This window comes from Corvus moneduloides, chromosome 13, assembly GCF_009650955.1.
Source record: "Corvus moneduloides isolate bCorMon1 chromosome 13, bCorMon1.pri, whole genome shotgun sequence".
NCBI lineage: Eukaryota > Metazoa > Chordata > Aves > Passeriformes > Corvidae > Corvus > Corvus moneduloides.
Window position 1 is genome coordinate 17,575,749 of NC_045488.1, and position 27,316 is coordinate 17,603,064.

General features: G+C 40.4%; 1 protein-coding gene across 2 annotated transcripts; it reads right to left on the reverse strand.

Annotated features, from left to right (window-relative positions):
- Positions 1-4,427: 4,427 nt before the first annotated feature.
- LOC116450625 (neuronal acetylcholine receptor subunit beta-4) lies at positions 4,428-17,881 on the reverse strand. 2 transcript variants are annotated; one of them, XM_032123284.1, is made up of 7 exons: positions 17,708-17,881; positions 17,554-17,606; positions 12,781-12,926; positions 10,964-11,008; positions 10,729-10,838; positions 7,267-8,239; positions 4,428-5,228 (listed from the first exon to the last, which is right to left on the reverse strand). In XM_032123284.1, exons 2-7 carry the CDS (start codon positions 17,597-17,599, stop codon positions 5,088-5,090), a joined length of 1,461 nt encoding a protein of 486 aa, XP_031979175.1. In that variant the 5' UTR covers positions 17,600-17,606; positions 17,708-17,881; the 3' UTR covers positions 4,428-5,087. The 2 variants fall into 2 exon arrangements, with proteins under 2 accessions (XP_031979175.1, XP_031979174.1); XM_032123283.1 differs by lacking the exons at positions 12,781-12,926; positions 17,708-17,881 and having other exon boundaries at positions 17,554-17,617.
- Between the last annotated feature and the right edge of the window lie 9,435 nt (positions 17,882-27,316).

Genomic DNA, 27,316 nt, shown 5'->3' on the forward strand with positions numbered 1-27,316 from the left:
TCATGCCAATCTACTAGGGGAAGTTTAATTAATACAAATCTTGTAATTGAATTGTACTGAAATGACTATTGACATTAGGGATGCTTGATTTAGCAGTGAACTGAGATCATGGGACCTGAATTTCCAATTATGCTGTTAATGTTGAGGTTTTTTCCTGCTTGTGTCTCATCTTGCAAGAGCGTGTGCTGGGTGCTTGACCATGTAAAAAGGATGTGCTATTCCCAAGGAGTAATTAAAGGCATGTACAACTGTTGGTGGGATCTGAGCCCAGAGTGGTAAACATAGCAGCTGGGATCTGGCAAGAATCTGGGGCTTTGAATGGTAATCAAACTTGACCAAACCCTTGAGAATAACTGTCTTTGGACCATTCCTACTTTTGTAGATTAGAAAGGTGACATTTGAGAAGGGGAATATGAGCACAGGATCCCAACATGATCCCACAAAACCTAATTGTTCATGGGGAAGGACACTGGAAAGAAGGAAGAGTTGTTTGAAATTCAACCATAAAATCATGATTTGCAAAGTGAGGCATGTCCCAGGCTTCCTTGTTAACTTACATGTCACCTTTTGCACTCCCCTCCCCATCTGGAATGACCGGGTGTTGCAAGCTCATGCAGTGGTCGTTGCACACATCTGTGTAAAAGGAGGAAGGAGGGAGAGAAAAATATGGGAATCTACCCTCATTTTTAGAACAGATGAGAAGGAAGCCCTGTAGGACAGCACCAATAGGTGCTTCATTGCCTGCCCTTAGGGAAGGATAAGCACTGACCCCCTATGGTACTGTGTTAAGAGGTAGCAGTGGGAGAAAGAGCATCAGACTGGGTTCAGTTCTTGGCACAGAGCTTGTTTATCCTGTTAGCCCTGTTTCTCAGAGCATCATTCACTTTGTCCCCAGACACATGCTCTTATGATAATTTCTGTAATTCTATTAGCTTGGAGGAAATAGGCTTTACTGTCCATTTGATTTTATTTCTTCTTTTTCCAGAGAACTTGGCTGCTTGGTCTTTTAGCTTAACCCTTTGTGGATACTTTTGGTTTTGCATTTCCAGGGCATTGAGACTAAATGTTTTCCCTTTCTGTCTCCTTGCTATAAGCAGCATTATAACTGAGAATTTTGTTTTTTCTTTTTAATCCCAACTAGAAATGAGTTCAAGCTTCAAAGATCAGATCATAATCTGTGTTCCCCAGAAGTCAATGCTTAACCTGAATAATTTGGAAACATCTGATCTGCAGAGGAAGCAGAGAGCCATAGCATCAAGAGACATAGGTATTTTAGCTTAATTTGCTTGGTTACTGAAATTTTAAGTCGTGTTTGTATGGCACAGATATTTTGTTTCTAACATCCCATACTGGATCTCCTGGTGAAATCAGCTCAGAATTGTGGTAGGATTATTTTTATGGCTAGAGAGGGTGATGTGATGAGAACACGTCACCATGACTGCACTGCAGAACTACACAGAAGAAGAATTTGTATGGGTAGGGAGAAGCTGATCTACCCAAGAAGATCTGCAGTAACAAAATATGCAGCCTTTGTTCTTTAATAAACACGCTGCTATTAGAGGGGTTTCACTTTGTTAAGATTTGTTAAGATCAAATCTTAATCAACTCAGGAGATGAAGAAAAGAAAATTTTCCCATCTTTGTCTGGGGTATTGATGCTCCCAGTTGTTCCCAATTTGCTGTGGCTGCAGGGGTGCAGAAACAGTCCCCAGTAAACTCAGCTGGGTGCAGGTGGTGCATGTTAGTGGTGGTGTTGGCATTTCTATGTGTTCTGATGGAAGGCAAGATGGGTCCGGATTAAAGAGTTTTGTAATGGTACGGAATGGAGAGAGACCAAACAGAGGCTTTTCCTCACTGGTAGGGAAGCAAAGACTGGTTGCATGCTACCACTGAAAAACAATTTTAGTGTAAAATACATTTTGAATATCCACTTTTTTGTTTTAATGGAAAGCATTATGGTAAAACCCCTGAAAAGTAGAAATGTTGAAGTTTATTTTGTTCAATGAGCTGGGACATTGTCATATTCATGTTTGCCTGGAAGACGACATTTTTGATAACTCCTTTTCTCTAGTCTTTTAGTTTTAAAAATTTGCCCAAAAAATCAAAGCAGAAAACCTTGTAATTCTTTGACAGGTGAAACTGGGAGCAGTTCTATGTATTATGTAGGTGGAGCTGCTGAGGGTTAGGCAAAAATAGCATTTGCCACTTGGAAAGTGCAGTTTTAGGAGGTCAGATTTTTCAGCATTTTAGGACTTTGGGTGAAATTTTTCATTCTGAAGTTTGCTATGGATTAAATTATTTCTGGAAATGTTAAAGATACAGTGGTAGTTTCCAAGAACATAACAAGGAAAGAGTATATTGTTTCACTCAAGATTAAAAAAGGAATAAGGCCGCCACACTGTATGGAAAGCACCAGAACCCACCATTTCCTGGATGAGGAGCTCTGGTTCTGCAGGGATCTCCCTGGGGCCAGTGATGTGCCTCTTGAAAGCTTTTTCTGGGTTTGTCAAGTCTGAGGCCTTCATCTGCCTGCACTCTGTGTTAGCTGCTAGCTGAGCTGCCAAATCCTTTCTAAAACTTTTGTCCATGCTGAGGATAATTCAGCTGAAGGCTGCAGTTACAGAGCCAAGCATTATCAGTCTTTACTGCTCATAAAGATAAGGCCAATTCTGAGACGGGAGCACCTGAGGCCTCATTACGGTTGCATTCAGGCAGTGAGGGGAAGGATAAGAAGGAGAAGGGTGGAAGAGTAATGAGGGTAAGAGGGGGACAGAGCCCTAAGTCCTGTTGATGTTGGGCGAAAACAGTAAAGAGGGGTCTCTGCTCTGCACAGGCCCGTGTCAGTCACGGGGACTGCAGCTGCCTTGCTGCATCCTTGGCTGAGTGAGTCCCTGTCCCACCTGCCCTGAAGGAGTGTGCAGCAGCTCTCACAGTTTTTAAGTCTGCATTGCCTCTTTCAGATTCCCTGTTCAGGGTTATTTTGATATTTAAAGGGGCTTCACTTTTACACTGCCTGCGCAGCGCTGGCAGCTGCTCTGGCTTCCCTGTGCCTTCTCTGTAAGCAGAAAGAGCTGTTCAGCAGCTGGGGCAGTGTGTGCACCTGTGGTTGGGATAGAACCTAACATACAGCAGCATCTCCCTGCATGGGGAAGGCACTCCTCTGCTGCCAGGGCCTGTCTGTGCCCCCATCTCACCTCACAGCTGTTGTTTCAGTTGCCTGCAGAGTAGCTCTGCTCTCTGGGTCTGAAAGGGAGAAGGAAACATTTAAGGTGGGGAAAGCCCGTTTGACCCACCTAAACTTTACACCACCCACTGGTCACCATGGGAGTGTCCAGAGTAGTTAATATTTGGGGAGATGGCCAGGGGGCTGCCCTCTCTGTGAAAGGAGGATATGGTGATCCCAGGGTGTACCTGCATCAGTGGACCAGTCCTACAGGTATCCATCACCTCCCTGCCCTTTCTGAGGGACACAGTTACAGTGCTTAGAGGAAGGGGAATGGAAGGGAGGATGACAGTGTCACAACCCTTCCTTCTTCTAACATGGGGCTGAAGACAGCCTCACCTACCCCATTTGTGATACTTTTCCCCCATCTCCTTCCCACACTGCTGGGCACCAGGCCCTGCTGAAGTGCTCAGGCCCTCAGGGAGCCCTCCCATGACTCAGGGATGGGTGTGTGTGCCACTGGTGCAGGGGAGTTCAGCCACAGGCTGGGAGGGAGTGAATGCAGTCCTGTAGCTACTCTGAACAACTGAAAAGGTGTGGATGCAGATGTTTTGGCACATCTAAATCTATGTATTTACCTGGGCCTGCCTGGGGAATGGCAATCTAGGTGGAAATGTAGCTTGGTCTTGATGAAGGTAACTAGAGCTGGAACTGTCTTCAGCTGTGGCTTGTTGAAGAACACAGATTTAGGTGTCAACTAATCCCCCAGGGACAGGTGAGCCTCAAATCCCTTTCGCAAGTAGCAGTGGATTTTAACAGTTTGTTCACCAACATTAGTTGTACTTACTAATGGTGGTACAATTGTTGTATGTCCTGACAGCACCCTAAGGAAAAACTGAGACTGGTTTAACTCGAAAAGTGCCAGGGGCCCACTTCTCTTTTTGCAGGTTATGTGGAACAAACTGTGGTGGGATTGTCCTGTGACAGAGGTCTAGGGCCTCAATCTGTCCTTTGCCAAAGACTTTAAGACTCTATGTGCTTCCCTAGCTGATTTGTTGTGGGTTATACTTAAATCCACATTAAAATCTCCCCAGAAAAACATGCAGGTCTGTGTGTTCTCAGGTGTCTTCTCATTCTTGCTGCCTTTCACCGTTGTCTTCTCCCACTGCTTTCCTGTACTCTTAGCCTTAGACTCATTAAAGTGTGTTTGTGCCCCAACTACATGAGCTGTTAAACTTGCAGGAAATGTGAGGACTAAATCTATATAAAGGAAAATTTAATGTTTTATTTATATTTCATCATCAAACAGAGTATTATATACATGTTTGGTTATCATACATTAATTTGGCCTTTGTTGATCCATCAGCTACCAGAGATGGTGAGGTGACAAACCTTTCAGAGGTTACCTCAGAAGTGTTTCTGTTTCTCAGTTTGGATTTAAGTATCAAACCCACTTGCAAAGCTCTTTATAAATCAGACACAAATAGTTTTGATGCATTTGAAGGAAATAAATTTCACAGCAGTACTTACTTTGTAATAGGGAAATTGTAGTATTCTAAGGAAAGAAAATATTCTTCCTAAGGCAATATATGTAAAATTAATAATAATAATAATAATAATAGGATGATGATTATGCCAGGATGACACCTTGTACAGTAAAAATCTTTCACTGTAATGTTCAGACTTCAAATAATTGAAAAAAGGGCAAGATATCACCAGAAGTACTAGAGTCACTGGAAAAAAAATAGTTTTGTGTTTGTTTTGCTTTTTTTTCCTATCCCAATAAGTCAAGTTCTATTTTCCTTTTCTGTACTCTAAGGGATGTAAGTGCAACTCACTTGGCACCTCTGTGGATTTAACAGAGGGGAACTGAGAGCAGAATGAGACCAAATATCTGTGTAAGTATTGACAGTTTTAAATAACAACTAAGGGTTTATGGCAGCAGTATGGTTTTGAAAAAGTGGTTGCAGAAATAATCCAACAGTCCCCAGGACACAAACAAGGACAAATATCCAGAGAAACAGCCTGTCCACTACCATGGCAACATACTTCCAATCTTCAATGACCTGGAAGAAAAAGCCAATTAAAGATATTAGCAATTTGTCATATTCTTTTGGTCTTCCTCGTGCTAGTGCTGAGTTTCTGTTTATGAAAATAAAAGGAAACAAATCTCAAGGTTCAGGGAATAAACTGACTTTAGGCTCGGTAAGGGATTTTTTTCCTACAACCCTTCTGAGCAGTGGAGAAAAATACAGTAAATCTTTTTTAGCATTCTTGGATACATCAGATACTGAGTGTGGCTGCCTGGTGTGGTGCCAGCCCCAAAGGACCCACAGTATAATCCAATTAGGGAATTATTTTTCTTTAATTTTAGTTTGTAAATGCTATTAATCTCAGTGAGCAAAAATAGATGGTGTTTACTGCTGTTAAGGTTAGCTTCAGAGTTCTTTTCTTATCAGCAGTCATCTTATTCATGGGGTTTAATGCATATTAATACTATTGCTTTTATTAAAATCCCTTTTTGCCTTGCATATGTTGTCTGTAAAAGTCATGGCCTTAGATTCTGTCTCAGACTGAAGTGACTAATTGGGCTATTATTGTAAAGGGGAAATATATCAATTTTCATTTGCATCTCAGGAATAATTTTTCCTCTCTCATTGATTCTAGTTACAGATGAGATGTCCTCACATCAGTGACTTTATCATCCTTGTCAGTTGAATCATGTCTGATATTAGAATAGTACATATTTTTCCTTCAGTGCACACTTTTAATTCCCACCACTGCTAATGGGAATTGAATACTTCTGCAGCCAGACCATATAAATGTACATGAGCAGTTGTTTTCAGACCATTGTGATGAGGGAAGGAAGCAGAGAATAAAGTTATGAATCTAGAAAAATTATGTAAAATATCAGAGGACCCTATGTGAAAAGCATTAAGTGGATTTTAAATATATAAAATGCTCTTGAAAATTGTTCTTACTATCAAGTTAAAGCTTTGTAGATCATTTAGTGTGCAACACATTCCTGCAAGAATTTCTGAGCTATTAGAAGACCTTTTCCTACACTATGAAGTCGGCTTCTGTTCAGTCAGCTTCGGTGTTTACAAGCTCATGTCTAATGTTAATAGTTGAACTTCTTTATTTATATTGACAGTAATTTCAGTTAATAGAAAACATGAACTACTCAGCAGCATGCTCCTCTAGGGACTTCTGCAAGATCAGAAACCAGACTTTATTTAATCTGCTTGGCTGAGGGAGGGGAAGCACAACAGGAATTGAGAACCTGGAGTCTCACTGGGGTGTGGGTTAGAGAGGGGACAATGGTAGGTATGAGGATGATTTTTCCCAACCGTGAGTGCTTGTCTAAAAAAAACCCCTGAGTTTTCCAAGCATTATTCACAGAGTGTTTATATCAGCTCAATTGTGCTAGCTAGTGGCCTGTGAGTAGGGTGGGGGAATAGAGCAGCAGCAGCACTGCTTAAATAAAGTACTTCTCCTAACCAGTAATTAATCTGGTTTAACTCAAATGAAAGAAGTGTCAGCTCTGCTGAGGTTTTTAATCCTACCCATCGTGTTTGCCATATACAGACAGTTGTCTTAGCCCAGAAAGGCTGTCTGCAAAGGCCTTCTACCAATTTTACTAAATCCTCCTGTTGTGCTCAGTTAGGTAAATAAATGCTTGAGCTGCAGGTACATTGTTTCTGGTTAACTTGGCCTGGCCATGGGTCGAATCACAGTCTTACTGATTCACAGTGGTGAAAAATATTCTATTTCTAACCTGGAACTGAATATTGTTTTCTTCCCCTGGCAATCACCACTTGAATGTGACAACAAAGCTTTTTAGAGTGTTTCATGACTTACTGGGCAATCAGCAAACTCCTTTTGTAGAAATAGCCATGTTATTTATCAGGTGAGTGTTTGCAGTTACCAAATTGCTGTTCATTAAGTTCTTTTAATGGCATAAATTATTTCCTCTTATGAGCTATACCTAGAATCTCTCTAAAATTTGACAATAGGTCAAATATGCTTTCTGAGGAATAGCATGTTACAGAGGAGGGCAGGAGATGAAGTTTGGAAGGACAGGGATTTCTCAGTTTTACTTACACTCTGGTCGTTGTCATCGCTTTTCATGTGCTCTGCTATAAAACTGACTCCATCAATTGCTTCTTGCACTTCCGGAGAAAATTTCGCACCTGTTCTTAACCTAAAATCTCGATGACTGCTGACATTGCCAAGTGTCTCAGAGACTTTCATATCATATCTTTTGGCAGAGGCTGTATTCAAAAAATAGGTAGAGTTCTTGTAGAAGTCAGATGGCTCCATACAAGGATTCTCTGCTTTTGTCTTTTTGCAGTTGCACGGCTTCTGCCGGGGAGAATTATTTTCTGGGCGCTTCATGAACAGATAGGCTGGGAGTCTTTCAAGGAAAACCAGCTTTACCCAGGGGGGCATAGTGTGAGTACTTGGAGATCTGTGGTGGACATTGAGCACACAGACACTGGTAACTATTGAGAAGGTCACCAGCACCATTGTAAACATGAGATACTTCCCAATCAGTGGAACATCTAGAGAAGTTGGAGGGACAATTTTGGAGATCAGCAGCAAGAACACAGTCAAGGCAAGCAACACAGATATGCATAAGGTCATTTTTTCACCACAGTCTGAAGGCAAGTAGAATACCAGGATGGCTAAGGATGTAATTAGCACACAGGGAATGATAAGATTAATGGTATAAAAAAGTGGTTTCCTTTTAATAATGAAATCGTATGTCACATCAACATAATTGGGGTCCAGAGGATTTACAGTCCTTCTTCCTGGGAGTGCTACAATGTCCCACTCTCCACTTGGCGTGAAGTCGTCCATGCTTGCCATGGAAGTCTTAAGCACCATATCAATTTCTGTGTGGTCATATGTCCAGGATCGGAACTTCAGTGTGCAGTTTTGTTGGTCAAATGGGAAATGCTTCACCTCAATCTTGCAGGCACTCTTGTAAATGGCTGGTGGCAACCAGCGAATGCTTCCATTGTTCTTTACAATGGCATTTGTGTACAGTGAGACTTCGTATGTGCCATCCGCACTAAGGAGAGGAGAGAAGAGAAGGGAGAGAAGGTGATAAAATATTAGGAGGAAAAATACAGTTGAAAACAGAAAAGGTTTGATATTCTTGGTCTTGTGGGCCTCAGTTGGTCCAAGAATCAAAGTTTAGTAATATTTTTGTTTTGAAATCCATGTTGTAGAGAACTATGACTTGATAGGGAGATCAATGTATGCATTTCTCCCAGTCAGAGAGTTGATTTTTGGTCCAATACTTAGAGAAAAAAATTTATAAAATTATTATTAAAAACCAAATACACACCTCTGTTTCATCAATGTGTTTTGTAACTGTTTGCTCAAGTAATTAAAGCTTACTACATCTCTGAAGGCTGAGCAAGAGTGAGATCATCCCATGTGAAAATGGAGGTACCTTTGATCTGGAACACAGCCACTGCTAAGAGCACAGAGCAACACTCCTAAATGACTTGGACAAGGAAATAAGGATGAGCAGCATTAGTTAGAAATGCAGGGAGAGTGTAGGCAGAGGAAATGTAATTATATTGGTTATAATTTATTGCATCACTCCAGTTAATGTTTACTTATTACAAAACCAGAACAGACAAGCCACAGCATTCTTAGTGCCCACAAATAATCTTGGCTTTGTATCTCTTCCAACTGCTGAGCTTCCACCAAGGGAGTCTTCTACATTGTGATGGGCCCTTTAACTCAGGGAGAAGATCATTATCAGTCAATAGTATCTTCTCCTGCTCAATATTCTGGTCAAACAAGGTGGGGCTGTTTAAGCCAGTAAGTATCCTGAGGTAGTATTCTTGTTTGTTGACAAGACGTAGTGGAAAATAGTTATTTCAGTGCTAAGGGTGATTTTTTTTTCTAAGCAGGGAAATGCTACAAATATCTAAAGCTTGGCACATGTGCCTGAATCAGTTAGGTTTGGCTCTAGAAAGGGCTCACCTGGGTGAAGCAATGAGTCCCTGGCACTGAGATGAGATCTTTGGAGCTAATTCATGCAGACAGTGAAACAACCAGATGGAGAAGTGAGTGGCTACATCCACTAACAGGGGTTGTTAGTTCATTGTCAATAAAACAGCTATTTTTTTGAGAAATTAATTGTATCTTAGTTCTCACATATCTGTGCTCCCTGAGTTAGCTTTGCCATCGTGCAATACCATGTGCTGGGCAGACTCCTGGGCTGGGAATATGTGGGTTCTAGTGCTGGCTGCCCTGTCTCAGTTGTGGGAAAAGGCTGGGCTGCAGTCTCAGAGCCCTCTGCACAGACCACAGACAGAGCTGTGCACGTGGGGATCTGCTTTGTGTTTTCCTGAGCAGCTTGAACTGACTGATGCCTGTGAAACTCTGCTCCAGCAGCAGTAAATTACATGGAGCTGTCCTTTAGCTAAAATTTAATTGAAGCTTTGTACTAACATAGAAATCAACACGGTGGGGCTTGTTCCTGTGCATTTAAGAAACCTTTTGAAACTATTTCTGTTCTTACAAACCATTAAATGGTATTACTTGGCCAGTAGCAAAAAGAAGCAGAGGGCAGAGGCACAATTTACCAGAACAAGCTTAGAGCAGGCAGAGTACATCCTAATCCACTGACTGAATAATTTTGTGACTAATACACTAGTTTTAAAGGTGCATCAAATCTGATTTCCAGTAGTATGATTCCAAGGACTTAACTCAGTTATATATAAACTTCCTGAGCTTCCCATCTGTATATGTTCATAAATCATCATGTGTTCATGAATTCATTGGTTTTCAAAGTATCATAAAAGTATAAATTTTGATAATTTTTCAAAAGAACCCTGTTTATCATCCACTTCAAGGTTTTGCCAGAGACTTAAACCAAAGCGAAACAAAATTGTCAGTTAGCATTTATTTGTTTGAAAGAGGAACTGAGGTATGATCTGTCATCAAGTTTATTTTTCTCAGTACTATAAAGCAACGTGGTCAAGTGTTGACAGATTTATTATGTATTCATATAATGGATTTTTTCAATGCTTTATGAAAATAGAATATAATTTGGCTTTCTGCATGAATATGAACTCTTGGAGTTATGGTATGTGTGAACTTTGTAACAGATTTATGTCCCGGGGTCTGTGGTAGAAAAAGGAGTGGGGAAAGGAGACAAAACTCTTATCTCAGACCCTAAGATGTCTGATAGGATTCCAGATGTCTTCTTGCAACTGCAGTTATACCTACAATCCATTCTTTCCATACAGTCTATTTTCATATAAATCTGTCTCAGTTGTGAGCCTTGTCATGGATCCTCTGCTGTAACCATTCACACTGCAGACATCTTCCAGCTCTACCAGAATTTCTTTAACCAGAGCACTGATTTTACTAAAACTATCTTTGAGCCCAGTAGCCCAGTCAGATACACTTGAAACTATCTAAAAGATACAAAATTCAGTTTTAAAATTTTACCAGACCTACTTCATTGTTTCTGATGCTTGTACCTTGGTTAAAATTTTGTTCATTGTCTGCATAAACTATACCCATTTTACTTACTTATTGTAAAGCACAATGTCTGGCAACCAGATGTGTTTTGCAGGTATTCTCAGCTTATTTATTCCTTCATAGTCAGAGGGCTTCCAAGCCAGCCGATAATCAATCCACTCCTAAGAGAAGAATTGTACAGTAGTGATGGGAGTGTCCTGACCAGCGCTAACAAAACAATCATTTGATGGAGTGAAAGCAGTCGCATTTGTGGTTTGCGAGAGCCGTTTCTCTGTGGGTTTGTTACCTGGTTCAGCCAGACGTTTGTAGTCATGATCTGCTCCCGTTCATTCTGCAGGGAAAAACAGAGACAAAAATTGGCCTCTAAAATGTTTTACTTTATTGCAGTAATAAGACTTATTCAGTGGGTTTTTGAACATGATTTTGTCTAGTGTAGTTCAAGACAGACATTTCTCTGAGGAAGATGGCCATTCTTGTACACATACTGATGATAAATAGTAATCCCATAAATGTAGAATTCCTAATGCCTTTTAATAAGAACAGTTATGGGAAGAGTGAGTATGATTCTTGCCAAGCTTGATTTCCTCCCCCCACCCCACTTCTCCACCTTTGATTTGAAACAGAAGGGACATTTGACCATTAAGGAGGCCTAGAGGAGGTTGTGTCAGGTTGGTGTAAGGTTTGCCATGTAATCTTTCAGCTGGCAGGCTCTGCTTCATGAACTACTGTCTCTGGACAGCAGTCCAGAAGAGAAACCTCCCTGCAGAAGATCTGTCAGGAGTATTTCTGCGGGAAAATGAGTTAATTCTCTGATCCTGAAGATGCTTAAGATTGTTAGAGCCTACAAGAGGCCTAATTTTGTGTTCTGCTTGAAGAGTGAGGCTATAGAGGGATAGGGGCTGAGCTGTGCTATTCTCAATCCCTGCCCATTCATCTACCTTTTCTAGGTTGTTGATCACTGGGGCCTCTAGGGCAAGACGTCTCCCTTTTTATGCCCAGAATCTGCAGTCTGGGGGGGACACTGTGCTCGTGGTGGTAGTGCAGGACGTAGGGAGGCATGTCTGTGTCCAGGTGGAGTTCCCCAGGAGAGAGAGAGCACTTGAACTCGAGTCATCTGGTATACATGGCATTAAATCCTGTATGTATATGTATATACATCCATGTGTATCTATATATATTATATCCAGTCTGCATGTGTGTATGAAACCTCAACTGTTTGTACAGTTTCCCTTTCGTTCCATCAGAGTCTCTCTCATTTCCTCTTGAATTTCAGAACATAAATTCTTTATGTCTCTAAAAGTTTGCAGCAGTCCAGTCACTAGCCCTTACACAAAATCTGACAGGGAGGCAGTCATCTGTATCTTCTTTGTCATCCAGGGAGAGACTTGAAAGCCCCAGTGGAGAAAATTATTCCTGCTTACGTGCTGGCTCTCGTTCCCATTGCCGTTGTTAACCTCTCCTAGCAATGATGTGTTTATACCTTGGAATAACTGTCAAACATATGCTAATCTTGTGGGTGAAAATGTCTTTCAGACCCATTGAAATAATTTTATTGAATATGAGGAGTTGCTTACATGAGGATTGTTTTAACCATGTTAACCTATTCCAGCCAGAACTAATGTGTGTTTTTCTTTACAACATTCCACTGTTCTTTGTTGATATGCCTGATATTTCATGTGATTTGAATCTGGCTTTGTAGCTTATTTTCAGGCCATTGAACCACGTCAGAAGAAAATGGATTAGCATTCCACTGATGGTGGATGGAGTGCACATTGCTGGTCTGCACAGTCCAGGATAGGTCCTGACCTGGGGTAAGTTAGAGTAGCTGTACTGAAATCAGTGGAATGATTTTGAATTTTAGCTAGATGGAATTTTATCGGATGAAGATATGGTCCTGTCCTTCAATGCTTAGGCATAGACTGATTTCCCTGTTGTAGCTCCATTGTGAGGTATAAAACCAGTAAATTGCATGTATGGGCTCTGCCTATTAATAGTATTACACAAATGAGAAACGAACAGAGATGTAGCAATACTAATATCACTTTTACTTAGAGTGCTGTGCAGGTAGTATTGAATTTAAGGCATAGCCTAATTTTAACTTACCACACTGATGAGCTGTGCCAGGGAAACCTGCAGTTCTATAGATACCAGCTGGGAGGAGTTGACAGCTGGTCGAATTAACTTATTGTATCTGTCAGGACTCAGTAGGTGGTTCATTAGTTTTTCTTCAGCATCTGCTGCCATGCTTCCTGTAAAGCATCACAAAACAGGATTATGGAAGGGAGACTAAAGTGACATGGTGTAGGGATCACAGAATATCTGTGCATCAGATCATCTTTGGGAAATAATGACAGCTTTTGATTTTCTAAAGACTGTAGGCTTGTGTGAACAGGAGGATATGCTGCTTGCACCAATATCTGCTCTGCTGAAGTTGACTGTCTTTCACAGAGCACTGATGAAAGCAGATCAATCAGAACCCTTTGGGGGTTTTTTTGCAATAAAATGTGAAACTAAAATTTATAGATACTTTTGGGATTACACTCAGAAACTGGGAGCAAACCACCCTCTTAATAGCAAGTGAAGAATTATTCTATGATCCAAAGGCAGGGGGTCCAGCTGTGACTTCTCTCTTTAGTGCCATAGGAGAAAGAGTTGCAGGTACACATACAACTTTAAAGACTCTGATTTACATAGAGAAAACCAGGGGATAAGCTGTAGGAGTCATAAAGGATTTTTTAATGACTGAGGACTCCCTGGTAGCTAGTGATGTTTCTGTTTCAAAATTTGAAAACCTAAGGCAGTATGTTAGCCTTATTTTATGTGGAAGTAAAACCTGATTTGTGGCCTAGCACAAATACTGTAAATCTTTGATTGCCAAAGCTGGAGTCCAGTGACTACAAAATATAGTATCTACAGGTTACTATCAAACAAGCCTGATCGTTCCCCATGGAGCAGAACAGCTTCTGGCACAACCCCAGGGTAGTTCATTCTGTTCTCATGTTCTTTGTGTGCTTTTTAAAGTCATCCCAGTGGACTTTTCAAACCACTATTGACCACCTGATAATACTGATGAGCAAGGTCCCGGTAACATCCTGCCAACAGAACTGACCCAGAGACATTGTGCTGTGTGTCGGGCAGTTCTGTGTTGTGATGCTGATGAAATTACAGTGTTAGTGAAAGCAGGTTCCAATGCAATTGATAGAATGATTCTTCTGTAGAAAAGGTCACCTAATTCAGCTCACCTAATTCAACTCTAGATATTGCAGAAATGAGGGTAGTGTCCTTACAGCATACTTGCTTCATTACTTCCCAGAGCAGTTCCACACAGTAAAAAAACATTGGCCATGCAAGTATTTTAAATTTGTGGTGCATTAATTTATTCTGGGTTTTTTTTATGTTGTAGCATATGTATGAAATCTGGGGAAAGGCAGACATCAAAAGGCCAGGATCAAATAAGCAGCCAAAGTTTGTGGAAGGTGCCAAGTTTCCTTGTGAACTGGGCTGTAAGCTGCTAGGCTGAACAAGTCTCTCTTGAAACCTGAAATTCTTCTGAATCCAGCTCAGGTTAAAAAATTACCCTAAGACCTTCTTGTTTCTGATCCAGTGAGAAAGTGGAGTGAGGTAAGAGGAAAGATTATCAAACAGAGATTTCACATCTAAGAACAACTTTTACTCAAGCTCTGTGGAAAGGTTGAGGTAAACACCAGGCCTGATTTAATTCTTGTAAGACCAGGATGTGCTGTGGCCTGGTAGCCCAATTTTTTTCACAATTACTGAATATAACATTGTTCTTCAGAATAGGCTTTTCAAATACTTTCCAAGGCATTTGGGAAAACAAATTAGGATGAATGTATCTGTGTTTGTTGGGTCAGTGTGTTTTTAGATTCACACTTGCTTTATACCTCCCTGCAAGTCATTATAAAAGCCCTATACCGTGTGATATTTATTGTTCTCAATGCAAGGTGCCTAATCAAAAGCTTATCAAGCCAGAGCTGTGCTGAGTCTTGCTAAGCTTCAGATTCTGGGGTGGTTTTTTGTGTATAGCAATCAAGGAAAAGCTAAATTTGATACTGTGAAGTGGGCCACATTCTAGGAATGAATCTTTTTGTGGTTATAAGGATAGGTTAGAAGTCCTGTGGTAGTTAAAGAGAGAACCCTGGTTGAAGTTATTTTATTATGTGGTTTGGTGGAGTTTTCTGTTGGGTTTGTTTGTAGTATTTTTTTAGTAGACATTCCCACTGTTGCATATATAAGATGGCTATAATTCTAATATAAATAAATTGTCAGTTGGTTTGTTTCATTTAGTGGTCACTGAATGCTGTTAGCAAAGATGGTAAGTTCTTGTTTGAATTGTTAACTGTATTTTCACTGCGCTGCTACCTTTGTCTGTGAATATTCCAGCACAGAGAGTATTTCCTAAACAGGGAGTAAGAAGTCGGAACTGCAGAATATTTGCAGAAAGCTAATTCTGGATTTGTAATTAGTTTTTACTCTGAAACTCATGTTTAGCAATCACAGTCGTCTGGTCTGCAAATCGAAACATACTGTGGGGTCTGCATGTCTGATGAGAACAGCTCAGAGTTCCAAGTGCTTTTATAAACTTTATGCAGATTAATGACAAGCCATGACTTTAATTATAAAAAGTATTTATTCAACAATGAATCGCTTTGAGAAATTATTACCTGTTCTTAGTGAAGGCATTCCTTCACTAGGGATGATCCTTTAAAAAACTGCCATTCCATCCCAGCCTTCGTAACTTAATAATCAGAAATAAAGCTCAAAGGGGCCACTCTGTCACCTCACTCAGAAGCCTGTATCTTACACCACTAGATGTCAGCCCTGCACTGCCTTAAAACTTGTTAAAACCAATCTCTGTAAATACTGGGGAAAAATGAGTGATTCTTGTATAATTTTTATAGTCTACTTTCCATTAACAATCTGCATATAAATCAGATGGCACCTAATGGGAACAAAATTACCAGGCATCCAGTTTCATCTTTACATGCACTGTGTGTCAGTTGCCAGGCCTTTGAAACTTCTCTTTTTCCTCTCAGAGTTGGAAGAAATGAAGAGCAGTTTCCCCCACAAACTGTTTTTTTATCAAATAGCAGTAATCAGTAATAGCAGAGATGTTGCAGAGGGTAGACTGATGCTTTTAGACAAATGATTTTTACAACAATGATCAAGCAGTCCTAATTTGGGGGTGGAGTATTTTTGTGTATGGAAAGCAGTAATAAATAAAGCCCATCGGGGTGGATCCTGAGCTGGGGGAATTATTTTAGCTTCACTGAACATGCTACACATCTGCTCCTTGAAAAAGAGAGCAATTGCCACATAACTTGCAGTACACATTCCTCAGTAAGTTTGTTTTCTCTGTGGGAGTATAAGCATTAAAAAAAAATTGCACCAAGATGCTTCCAATTCCACAGCAGAAGAAACTAAACCACAGATTTCATTCACTCCCCTGTGGAGACTTTCCTTTTTACATAGTCTAATTTAAATACATAAAATGAAATAACTAGACATGCTGCCTTATGCTGTTTGTTTTCAGTGTAATGACAAATCTGTTAAGAGTGATTTCCACAGAAAAGAATAAGGAGCAATGCTGAGAGATACAGGCAAGTCCACTGTTATCACTGTCTACATTTCAAAATTTAACATAAGGCATATTTTCTGTGTTTCCATTAATTTAGTTATTGTGATAAGCGTTGAAATAGTATTTGTTTAGAAGTAACATTGGAGCATGTGTTATCATTTTAGTTCTTTACTCTCTCACAAATAAGTGACATACCAAATTCCCATCTGTAATTAGTAAAGAGCAAATGAGAAGCAGCAATGAAACAGTCCCGTTATCTTCTCTGAATTTACTTCATGATGTTGTTAATTCTCAACATACTCTCAAGCAAAAAGATTTTCATAACCTTTTAGAACAACACATGCTGATTTGGAATGCTTATTTTTCCAATGGAACTAGCAGTGAATTTATTGTATTTTAAAGACTTTTAATTTTTACATTGCAATTAATGCAAATAAAAAAGGAAATACTCAGGAGTTTAGAAGTGTATAATTTAAAAATCTAAAGTGGGCCTTCACTCTTCTTTTGATACAAAGCAGATGTTTTTTAAAGTTCCCTTTCAGAGACTGAAGAAACAAAACAAGTGTGAGATAATAATGGGAAATATGTGATAATGGGAAATGTGTGATCTTGTCTTGGTTCAATTTCAGCCAGTTTCTCTCAGAACACTTCAGTGGAGCCTCTCCATGGGAAGAAGCTCCCATGGTAAATGCACTATTTCATGCTGCTGTCAGGCTGTTCATGTTGGCTAAAACATATCCAAGAAATCCTGACAGACTGAAGGAAATGTTCCTGAAGTACGTTTGCTTTTTGTAGCATGTATTTACATATGACAACTTAATTTAAACTGTTTACATTCTAATTTAAAAAATTGGGAAGTATGAACTTTGCAAAATATAGGAACTTGAGCAAATAATGGTGGAGGGATGAGATCTGTCTTATTTTATGGATCACGTCATGGTTCATTTTTTCACCTTCAGCACAATATCTGCTTTTCCTATCACAGATGATCCTGGGAGCATCTAAAGGGATATTATTTAGTGATTATCACTGTCATCTCCTACAGTTATGTAATTTTATATCCAACTTAACTGTCTGTCCCTATCCATCGTAGTGCATTTGCTGATATCAAACAAGCTCAAAACAACACTAAAATAATCAATTTTATACATCCTCTTAAAGTCAGCAACCTCCTGAGGTGATGGTTACAAATTGTCTGCGAGCTCATGTCACTGTCCTACCTCCTACCCCCAAAAGCTCTCACTGTTCTGAAACTGTATGTGAAAGAAAAGGTCACTTACCGTTCAGACAAAAGGAGCCCACTACAAAGAGAACGAGGGTGTACATTTTCCTCCTGGCAGTAACAAGGAGAGGTGGATTACTGTTCTTCAGCTTAGACAGCTGGCAATAGGCTCTGTTTTCAGGGATGCACAGGGAAGAGATGTAAAAGCAAACCTGAATCTTGGAGGTATGAAATGCCTGGAAAGAGACAGACAGTAGGACCTGACAGAAGCGTTCTGCAAAGTGGAATTTTCGTGAGCATAGTGGTCCCTCCCCCTTTGCAGCTGTTTAAAGAGCTTTGCAAAGAGGAAAAGCAAATAAGAAGAGGGAACATAATGTGATAATGTTGAAAAAGAGGAAATGAAAGAGCAAGCTAAGGGACATGATGTGCGAGAGACAACTGCTTAATTCTTGCTACTAGATAACATTTAAAAAGCTTTCTGATTAATGAGTGCAATGGGTGGGAATAGCTGTGTGGGAAGAGCTGGTTATAACTTTGTGCCATAAAACCTCTTAGTGTCAGTAAATTATAGCCCCAGCAGAGGGTTATTTTCTGTGTCAAGAGAGAAAGTTTATTACCTACTGCCAACCCTTTTGCACTCCAAGGCCCACACATGTGATCTCTTTAAACTAGAGCTCCAAAAAATTTTTGGGAGCACCAAGAGAGGAACAGAAAATTTGTTGTCATTAGCATCTGATAGGATTTTTTAAAGAAAGCTAAAGCAATCTGTGGTGAAGTAGCAGATGGATAAAGACACTCCAGAGGAGCATTAGAGAAATTCTATGGAATTCATCTTTTAGTGCTGAAGGGTTTAGCAGAGTGTGGAGTGTCATGTGTTTTGGGACTTGCCATGGGAAGATTTGTGTAGAAGGAAGGGGGAAGATCTTATGTGCCCTTTGCAAGCACTGTAGGACAGGCTGAAGTCCATGGATAGAAAAAAAACCAAACCAACTTTGATCCCCTGTAACTTCTAAACTTTTCTACATATGCATGTAATCAATTTTGTTTAGAGCTGCATTTATTGTATTTAGTGCTATGCAAATGTCTCAGATGATAAAAAGTTCTGTGGACTGTGTAGTGGAATTGATAGTTGATGACTTCTGTGTACTCAAAAAAATTTTGCAGCACACTGTTGCCTTACTGTTAAACATACCAACATGAATGTGCTGGGTTTGCTGCAGATTGTAATTGGTAAGTTGAGCCTGGTATCAGAGGTCACCTGTGCAAGTTACTGCCTGTTATTTTCAGTCTTTTTTTCCACTTTCATCACTCCTTTTTCTTCCTTATTCACTATCCATTAGCTAGAATTGGTTTAAATTGGGACTGTTTAGCCTGGAGAAGGCTCTGGGGAGACCTTACTGTGGCCTTTGAGTACTTAAAGGGGCTTATAAGAAAGATAAGGACAGCTGTTTTAATAGGACAAGGGGAAATGTTTTCAAACTAAAAGAGGTGGATTCAGTCTAGATATAAGGAATAACATTTTTATAATGAGGATGTTGAAACACTGGAACTGGTTGCCCAGAGAAGTGGTAGATGGTAGAGGCCCCATCCAAGGAAACAGTCAGATTGGATGGGGCTCTGAGCAACTTGGTCTAGTTGAAGATGTCCCTGCTCATTGCAGGGTTGAGTTGGACTAGATGACCTTTAAAGGTCCCTTCCAACTGAAATTATTCTATGATTCTAAATAGTGTGGGACCTGAGGGGCATTGTGAATGGTTTCAGTAAGACAAACAGACCGGTCACGGTGGGGAAATCTACTTGACTTAAAATACAAGTGCAGTCCTAGTGAATACCTGTAAATAGCCCAACTGCATGAAAACATAACACCATTTCTCTGGTTTTCTCATGTTTAATCGACAGCATGTAGAAAAGAGACCTTGGAAAATTGTTCCCTTGCAACGGTCAGAAATCCTAGGTGGTGTGTCCCAAGTAAAGTCTTTATTCCGAGCCTTCCACTTTGTGCTTCTCACGACAGTGTGCTTGTCGTGTACCTTGTCAGAGGCTTGTACATCAGAGACCTTGCTACACTCTTGAGCCTGCTGGGCAAGATTGTCTCTCATAATGTACAGGGAATTGCTCTCACAGAGCTGAGCCTTCAGTTAATAAGGATGTGTTTGAGCAAAGTACCAGTGTGCTGGGGAAGAAAGACTGCATCTGTTTCTCAGTTGATACTTTCTGATATGTGACCTATTTCTCCCCAAAGGCAAATCTTCCATCTGCCAACTCAGGCTCTGTGCTTTTGTGGTGGTTGTAGAAGGAACAGATGTATGGCCCCTGAAGTCACTGTACTTGTATCATCTGTGCTACTTGGTGCTTGAGAGCTGAGTAGCAGCTCAGGGTATAACAAAACAGGCTGAGATTGCTTCATCAAAGCAGTGGCCCCTCACAGAGCCAAAGGGTCACAGACCATGCACTGATTGCTCTGGTTATCCTGCTGAAGCTGAGGTGGGAGGGAGGAATTACCACAGCTGGTTTTCATATTCCTTCCTTTGCTATCCACTTGTGTTCATTCATTGTGACACAGCACTCAAGGTCTTCCTTCATCACTTGTGCACTGCAACTGTTTTCCCCACAGTGATGCTGCAGGATTTCATTTGTTCTTTAAGCTGAGGTCCCGAAATGAAAAGCCTTTTTAGCAGACATTAGCATATGTGATATTGTGGATTTGCATGTTAATGCACTGTGAAAGCGTGGGAATGGCATGGCAGAGAGCCATTCACTGAACTGGCTGGGGGTTGTTACTGGTACTATCATGTTTTGCATGCCTTAGGGTATTAGAGCTCTCAGATGCATGAGGAATGCAAGATGTTCAAGTGTCCAGGGAAACTGGCAGTCCCCTTCTGTGGATTTATTATGGTGATTTCCATCTCCTGTCTGCATTAGGAAAAAACCAGTCAGAAATGCTGGAGCTTTCAAAGTGGAAGTAACCTGGGGTATAGCCAGCTTCCTTAATGACACAAGTACTGGTACAGGGAGTTTGCTGCAAAAGTAAACGCTTCTGGGTGGAAGGGCACAGTTAGTTTCCAGTAGTTGTGATGCTGAAATGATGTTTCTGAACACATAGGACTGACTTACTGTTGCACTAACAGAACAGCTGTCCCTTTCTGATTGAAAATTGCTACAGAAAATGTCAACTAATGGCAATTTCTTTTTCCTAGCCCCTTATAGACGTGAAGTTAATGACATCTACCAAAGTCCTGGCTCGTGTCATCAGCAGCAAGGCTTACATTGCTTTCTGATTGGTTGAAAATGGAACTTCTTACAGGTAACTTCTGCAAATACCCAGAGGGCCCTGCAGGTAAAATCCTGGTTTTCCCTACTGACCACTACCTAGATGAGCTCATTAGAACAGCAGTGCTGGAGCTAACGTCTTGCATTCTTGAAATTTTTTTTCTTACAAGTGCACTAACAGTCCTATTAGAGACATGTGATGCCTCAGTCGTTCTGGTGCTAATGTTTTTGGGTTAAATTGTATTGCTGCAGCTTCATTTCACAGTGCTGTAGTGTAGCCCGATTTAAAATCTGCAAGGCAAAACAAAACTGTGGCACTGTAGTTCCAATAACTGTCAGCTGGATGAGCTCACAACTGTTAGTAGAAATTAATGGGAAGGGCAGGGGTATGTGGAACATCTAGTCTGTTGTAATCTAAAGCTTTGGAATTTAGTAAGCTTTTTTTGGATTAGTAGATGCTTTATACAGGAGAACTAGTTTTCATCCAGAGGCTTACTCTACAGGGATGGACTGTGTCTATGTGGGTAATCATATCATAAAGTCTGTTTCCTCCAGCATTCCTGTAGATGATTTGCCTTCCCAGATGGGTTCTAACCAATTTGTACAGGTATTTGTAATAAGCTGTCTTCAGGCAAGGCAAAACACCATCAAGCTTTTGCAAATGGCAGTGCAAAACAGCTGTGGATGCTACCGAATCAGGTGAATAACACTCCTTTAGGGTTTCAAATGATGATACTGTATGTTATCCCATCAGAATCTGCTCCAAACCCCCAAAATGTTCCAGAGAATTGCCACTCATAGCACTGGGACAATGTTAATAACAGTAATGACTCTGTAGCGATGGATGAGAGCTTTCATTGTTAAAATATGAATTACTATGGATAAATGAAAAGCCACCTTTCTGCTCTGGAATATGCCTGATGGCAGACCAAATCACTCCTGGAAAAACAGTGCTTTTGTTTTCTGGTTAATTTTGGAAGTTGTCACCATGTGCTTTGTGAGTTACAGGTGTGTTGTGTTTGTAGAGTACTTACACAATAATATTAAAGCCTCTAACAGTCAGTGATTACCTTCAACATCTTTAACCTTCAAAGTGCACAAGTGTAATGAGTCCAGAGAGCTCTCTAAAGCAGTGCAGAAGCAGCAGCTGGACATGCTGATGCTGTTTTGGAGCTGATATTTTTATTAGTCTCTTTTGCTTCCTCTTATGTGCTTTGAGATTTGTTGCACAAAAACCTGTTGAGTGCCCAATATATGACTGGCAAACAGTCATGCATTCTTTGAAAACATTGTAAATGAAGCTGTAGCCTTTCTTGCAATGCCTGTATTTTGTATGAAGTTAATAATAAGGGGCTAAGTATATGCACATCCTTGGCAATACCAGTGTGTTCTATATGCAGCATAAGCATTTTTGTGTGCTCTTACTTTCTGAAGTAAAAACTCTAAATGTAGATTCCAGGAGTAGGAAACAATTTCTTAAGTTTATGTGTCTTGCTACATTATTCTGACTAAGAAACTGTGCTTCTTTACTTGCCGAATCGCTGTAATTGTTGTGCAGTTTCCAGTTTTGGTGGAAAGTAAAGGTCTATTTGTAAATTTTTAGTATTCACAGTGTTTTCTAGATCCAGTAGAATTTCCCCTTTTAATCCTCATCACTTTCTTTATTATCAAACAGAGCCTAAGAGTCAGTTACTAAGGATTTATTTCCAGCATTTTTCAGTGTTTACACCTTTCTACTGAAATACGTGAAAAGTCTTGTAGTGAAAACCTACAGCAAAAAGCTTTTTACCATGGGTGTCAAAAATTTTAATGTATATAATAATGTTGCTGTGAAATAAAACATCATTATCCCAAGAGTAAAGAATAAGCAGCCTGTGCTAAGGCAAATGCACAGTCAACTATGCAGATTGAAATTTTAATACCATTTACTACCGTGTTTTCTGCAGTAATTGGTAAGCTAATGAGAAAAGCTCTACTGTCTACCAAAAGTAGATGCTATGAATAAATCAAATGTGATCTTTTCAAGCTTTTTTGGAATTTAATGTTGCAGGGCCAGACCTGCAGATCCTGCTCAGACTATAGGGTGATGTGAGTTTTATCCATGAGGTTGGCAAACTTTGTACTGGACAGACTGGTATTAGAAGGGTCACTTTTTTGGCAGTAAAATGATTTTGCTTCTCAAGATGCCTCTCTATACTACAGGATGCTAATAGCAATAGATAAGTACATACCTGGTCATCTGGAAAACCCAGCAGTGCTGTGGTGCAGAACACATTCACTGCAAAATTGTGAAAAGTTTTACTTGAATTCTAACCATTGCTCTTCAGTGAGACAGACCTGGCCACTGCTACCTCCTTCCTTGCTTTCACTGTGTTGGGCCCATGCCAGGGTAGTAATGGTTCTTTTGTACACTGGGCTTTTAGGATGAGACATTGGCATTTGTGGATTAATCTCCTGTTACTAAGATCACTTGTGTGCCAGAAAAATAAATAAACTCACAACTGTTTGTGGCACAGTCCAAAGGTTTTTCTCTTGCACCCAAGATGGAGGGAATCGTAACTTCTGTATCTGCACATCCCTTCAAATGGAGAAGCAGGAGAAGAGTGAAGGACAACTGTACTGTTTGAGGTTAACCTTTTTATTTGGAACTGCTACTTTTCAAAATGAGAAAAATGAAAAAGTGCACTGAAAAAAGAGGGCTTTAGGATACAAGACTGAGAGCCCAAATACATGGGCTTTGTTCTCAGCTCTACCGGTGAATCTCTGGGGCTGTATTTAGATAAGTACCATCCTTGCTCATTTTCCCCAGGTGTAAAGCAAAGATAAGGATTTGCAAAGAATTAACTAATGTTTGTAGAGGGCTTGGATGGCAGGGAATGAAAAAGAATCATGAAAACACAAGGAAGCCATTTAGTATTTTGGCTTTCACACTTCTACTACCAAAGAGGCTTTTGCTTCCTTAACAAGCAAATGAAATGGATCCTGGGCTTGTCTGTCATGAAGTGAATTTGATCTCTCTAAACTGATTAATTAAACATGTTAAATGTAAAGAAATGTGGCCAGGACAGATTAGCAGGGCATGTGATTCTGTAAATATGGGAAGGCACTATGCATAAAATCTTCAATATGAGGGACTTTCCTCAAGGTCATTTACAAGTGTTTGGGTACAAGTCAGATTGTTCCTGCTGCACTGCAGAGAGGGATGGAACTGAAAACACAGGTGGAAAAGGTCTCACAGGTGGAGGGGCAGGTACAGCCTTAATTCTTGCCTAGAGAGAGGCTCCAAAATTAATACTTTAAATTTAGGGCTTTTATACCGTCTTAGCTTGGGAAGTAGCAGGCACTGGGAGTCTTGGAACCCAGAGGTCTGATACCAGAGCAGATAGCTGGGAGACGGAGCTCCAGGTTGGATGCAGGGGGCAGGGCTGAAGTGGAAGTCTAAGCGGGATCTTTCTTAGTTCTGTCCACAGCCAGGTACAGGACGGGGGCGAATGGCAGCAGGGAGTGCTGCCAGTCACCTTGATGGTGAGCACAGAGCTGGCAAAAGGACGGCAGCCCTGGGAAGGAAGGCTTTCATACCAATGCATGGTCACCAAATGATCCATAGCCAGTCTACTGGATCTGCTGCTACTGAACCTGGGCTCTCTACTCGTGCTCTGCATTTGGGTTTGAGAGGGCATTGATTACTCTCCATGTGACCAGCCGGGCCCCAGGTTGTGTGTGAAAGCAGCAGCTGTGCCTGTTCCTAACAATGCTTGGGAGTCTCCTTGTCATGGCCTGGCCGTGCTAGACGTGTAGAAGCAGGAACAGCAGATGGCAACCAAGAGCTTGGCTGCTGGTGCACACACGGCAGTAATGGAAGCGTAATAAAGGGATATTATGCAGGGTAATAAAGCAATTCCCAGGTCTTGAATTTGAAAGTTCAGTATTTCTATCTCAAGTAACAAAAAAATTTTATAGAGTCATATGTCTGACAACCTGTTGGGGTTTTACTGCCTGCAAACTTTGCCATGTATAGAACTTGTGAACCTGTCATGTAACCTCTAGCATTTCCTCTGCCCTTCCTTCAACTTTGATATACTAAGAAAAATTAAAAGAATAGGAAACCATTTAGAAAAACACTCTAATTGTATATTCATTGTTTTTCCAAGCTGAAAATAGAGTTCCTTAGTTTGCTAGATAACAATCCAATTACACATCAATATACATTTAATGGAGAGATATGAGTATCTAAAGACAGGCACTTCTATTTGATGAGGGGTTTTGGTAACTTAGAGCAAGAATCCAAATTGAATTTAGATTTTTAAGTATGTGAAACTTTTGAAGCTCCATCAATGTCCGAAATTAAGTTGTTTTTTTTTTTGCCTTGCCCATCATACCACAGCAGAATTTGTTATTTCCAAGTCAAAGGAAGCACTTCTTTCTGTCTCCTCAGATTTGGCTTTTGTAAGTTTCTCTAATGCCTTTGGTTCTATCATCTGCACTGTGTGAAAGCAGTAATTTGTGCTGACATCATCTAACTGCCCTGAAGAAAAAATATGTTGCATATCACCAAGGAAAGGGAGAAATTTATATATAATTTAGGGCAATAATGGGTTTTAATTCACAAAGTCTTATAGTGTCTCACACACTGACAGATTCTACTATCATTAGCAACGTCTTGGGATTCTGTTGTGTGGATTTAATCAGTTATGACTGAAAGGAAATCATTAATAGGGCCTCAGTTTTCTAACCACTTATGGGGTTTATTATCCTTTGTGGCAGTTGTGCTTATGAGAACTCAGGAAATGTTTATTTTTCCAAGCAAGGAAACCCCCACAAATGCTTGATATTTTGGGGGTTGGTGGTAGTGAGGTGCTGATGCTGAATAACAGGCTGGGTCCTCCTCCCCAGCAGCAAACTCCTGTGACAGCCCAGACTGATGGATGGACATTTGGTGGTTATTTGTAGTTCTTAACCTGCCAGGGCTGTGCTCATGGCCCTGCCTTCAGCACACAACATGCTATGCAGGCAGCTGCAGTGCCCAAAGGGGGCACACCTACTCTCTATTTCCAGCCCGTGGTGCCCCTGAGCCACACAGAGCTCACCGGGGGAGCTCTACCCAGCAGCATCTGTGACCTGATCTTTACCCTCCATGTGCACCTCATTGCTTCTGTGTTTTTTCCCAGTGGATGGACACCATGTTATATGACATACAAGGCAGTATATTGCCTATAGTTTAAGAAACTATGTTTCTGTTTTAAGAGATGAGGTATCTGATTGAGTAGCAAAATATTTGATTCAGCAGGTAATAGATCTGACTCACAGGGTCGTTTATTTGTTTCCTAAGTAGTACACATAATGTGATTAACAAAGCATCTGGCTTACTACATGTTCTGGTTTGCTTTTTTTTTTTTATCCTGTATAATTAACTTATGTATGTCTGTGTGATTCCTCTCTAGCAGTCCATAAAATCTCTGTCAAACTGGGTTTGTGATATGTTTATGCCAGTGTGTGGTCAAAAACAATAATGGCCTTGTTGTCACATAAAACTCAACAGCAGTCACTCTGAATGTGGCCATGAGCTAAATATAAACATGGGATACATTTGCTTGTCAGTAAAGGTGGTGTATTTTTAGAATTCAACTGGAACCTTACAATTTCTTACATGTTATTGAGAAGCTTCAGAGACTACTGTGTCTTCCATAGCCAAAAACCTATTTTGAGTTCTAGCCAGTGCAATCTGTATTCCATCTGCTCCTTATTTATGGCAGTCTGAAGCATGCCAGCATGCAAGGGAACAAAAGCCATCCTGTTTTGACTAGGCTAGAACTGTGTCTGTGATATTCTTGTTACAGTCCCATTTGAGGCAGTAGGAGTAATTGATTTAGTGGGACTGGCACAAAACCAGACAGATCAGGTCAGATAAACACTAAACTAATTGTGTAAGGATTTTTCTTGCTGAAGATGTTTTAATAAATATTTTGTGTTGTCATAATTCCAATCAAAATGCCTGATTTTGAGTAAGTTGTAAATATTACAGGCACTGAACTGGAGATACCCTGAGGTGAACTGCTTCTAGTCTCTGATTGCCACTGATTTCCTTTCCCAGAGTTTTAAAAATAATCACATTCCTCTTTTTAAAATTCTTTTGGTTTAAGTGGCCACTTACCACTGGAGCAGGAAGATGCTTGGTTTGAAGCATGTGCCCTCATTTGAAACTCAGAGCTAGGCTGGATATTTCTGCCTGCCCCTACCTTGTCTCTGACAGATGTGTCTTGACTTCTTATGATTTATCTCACTCTTTTCTGCCTAAATACTATTTTGTTGAGGTTCCAATTAGTTCTAAGAGCAATTAATTTTTGTAACAGCTGTCAGTGAGGAGTTATTTTTCACTTGAAGAGAACTGCTGAATGTGAGCATCTGAGAGAAAGGTGAATCCTTTGTCATTGGAGCTGTGAGATTTGTCCAAAGGAGGATACTCCTCTTCCCAGCCTTCCTGGTGACCTGAGTTCCTTTAACCCTGCACTTTGAGAAGATGATGTCCCTGATGCTGCTGTCATTGAAAGACA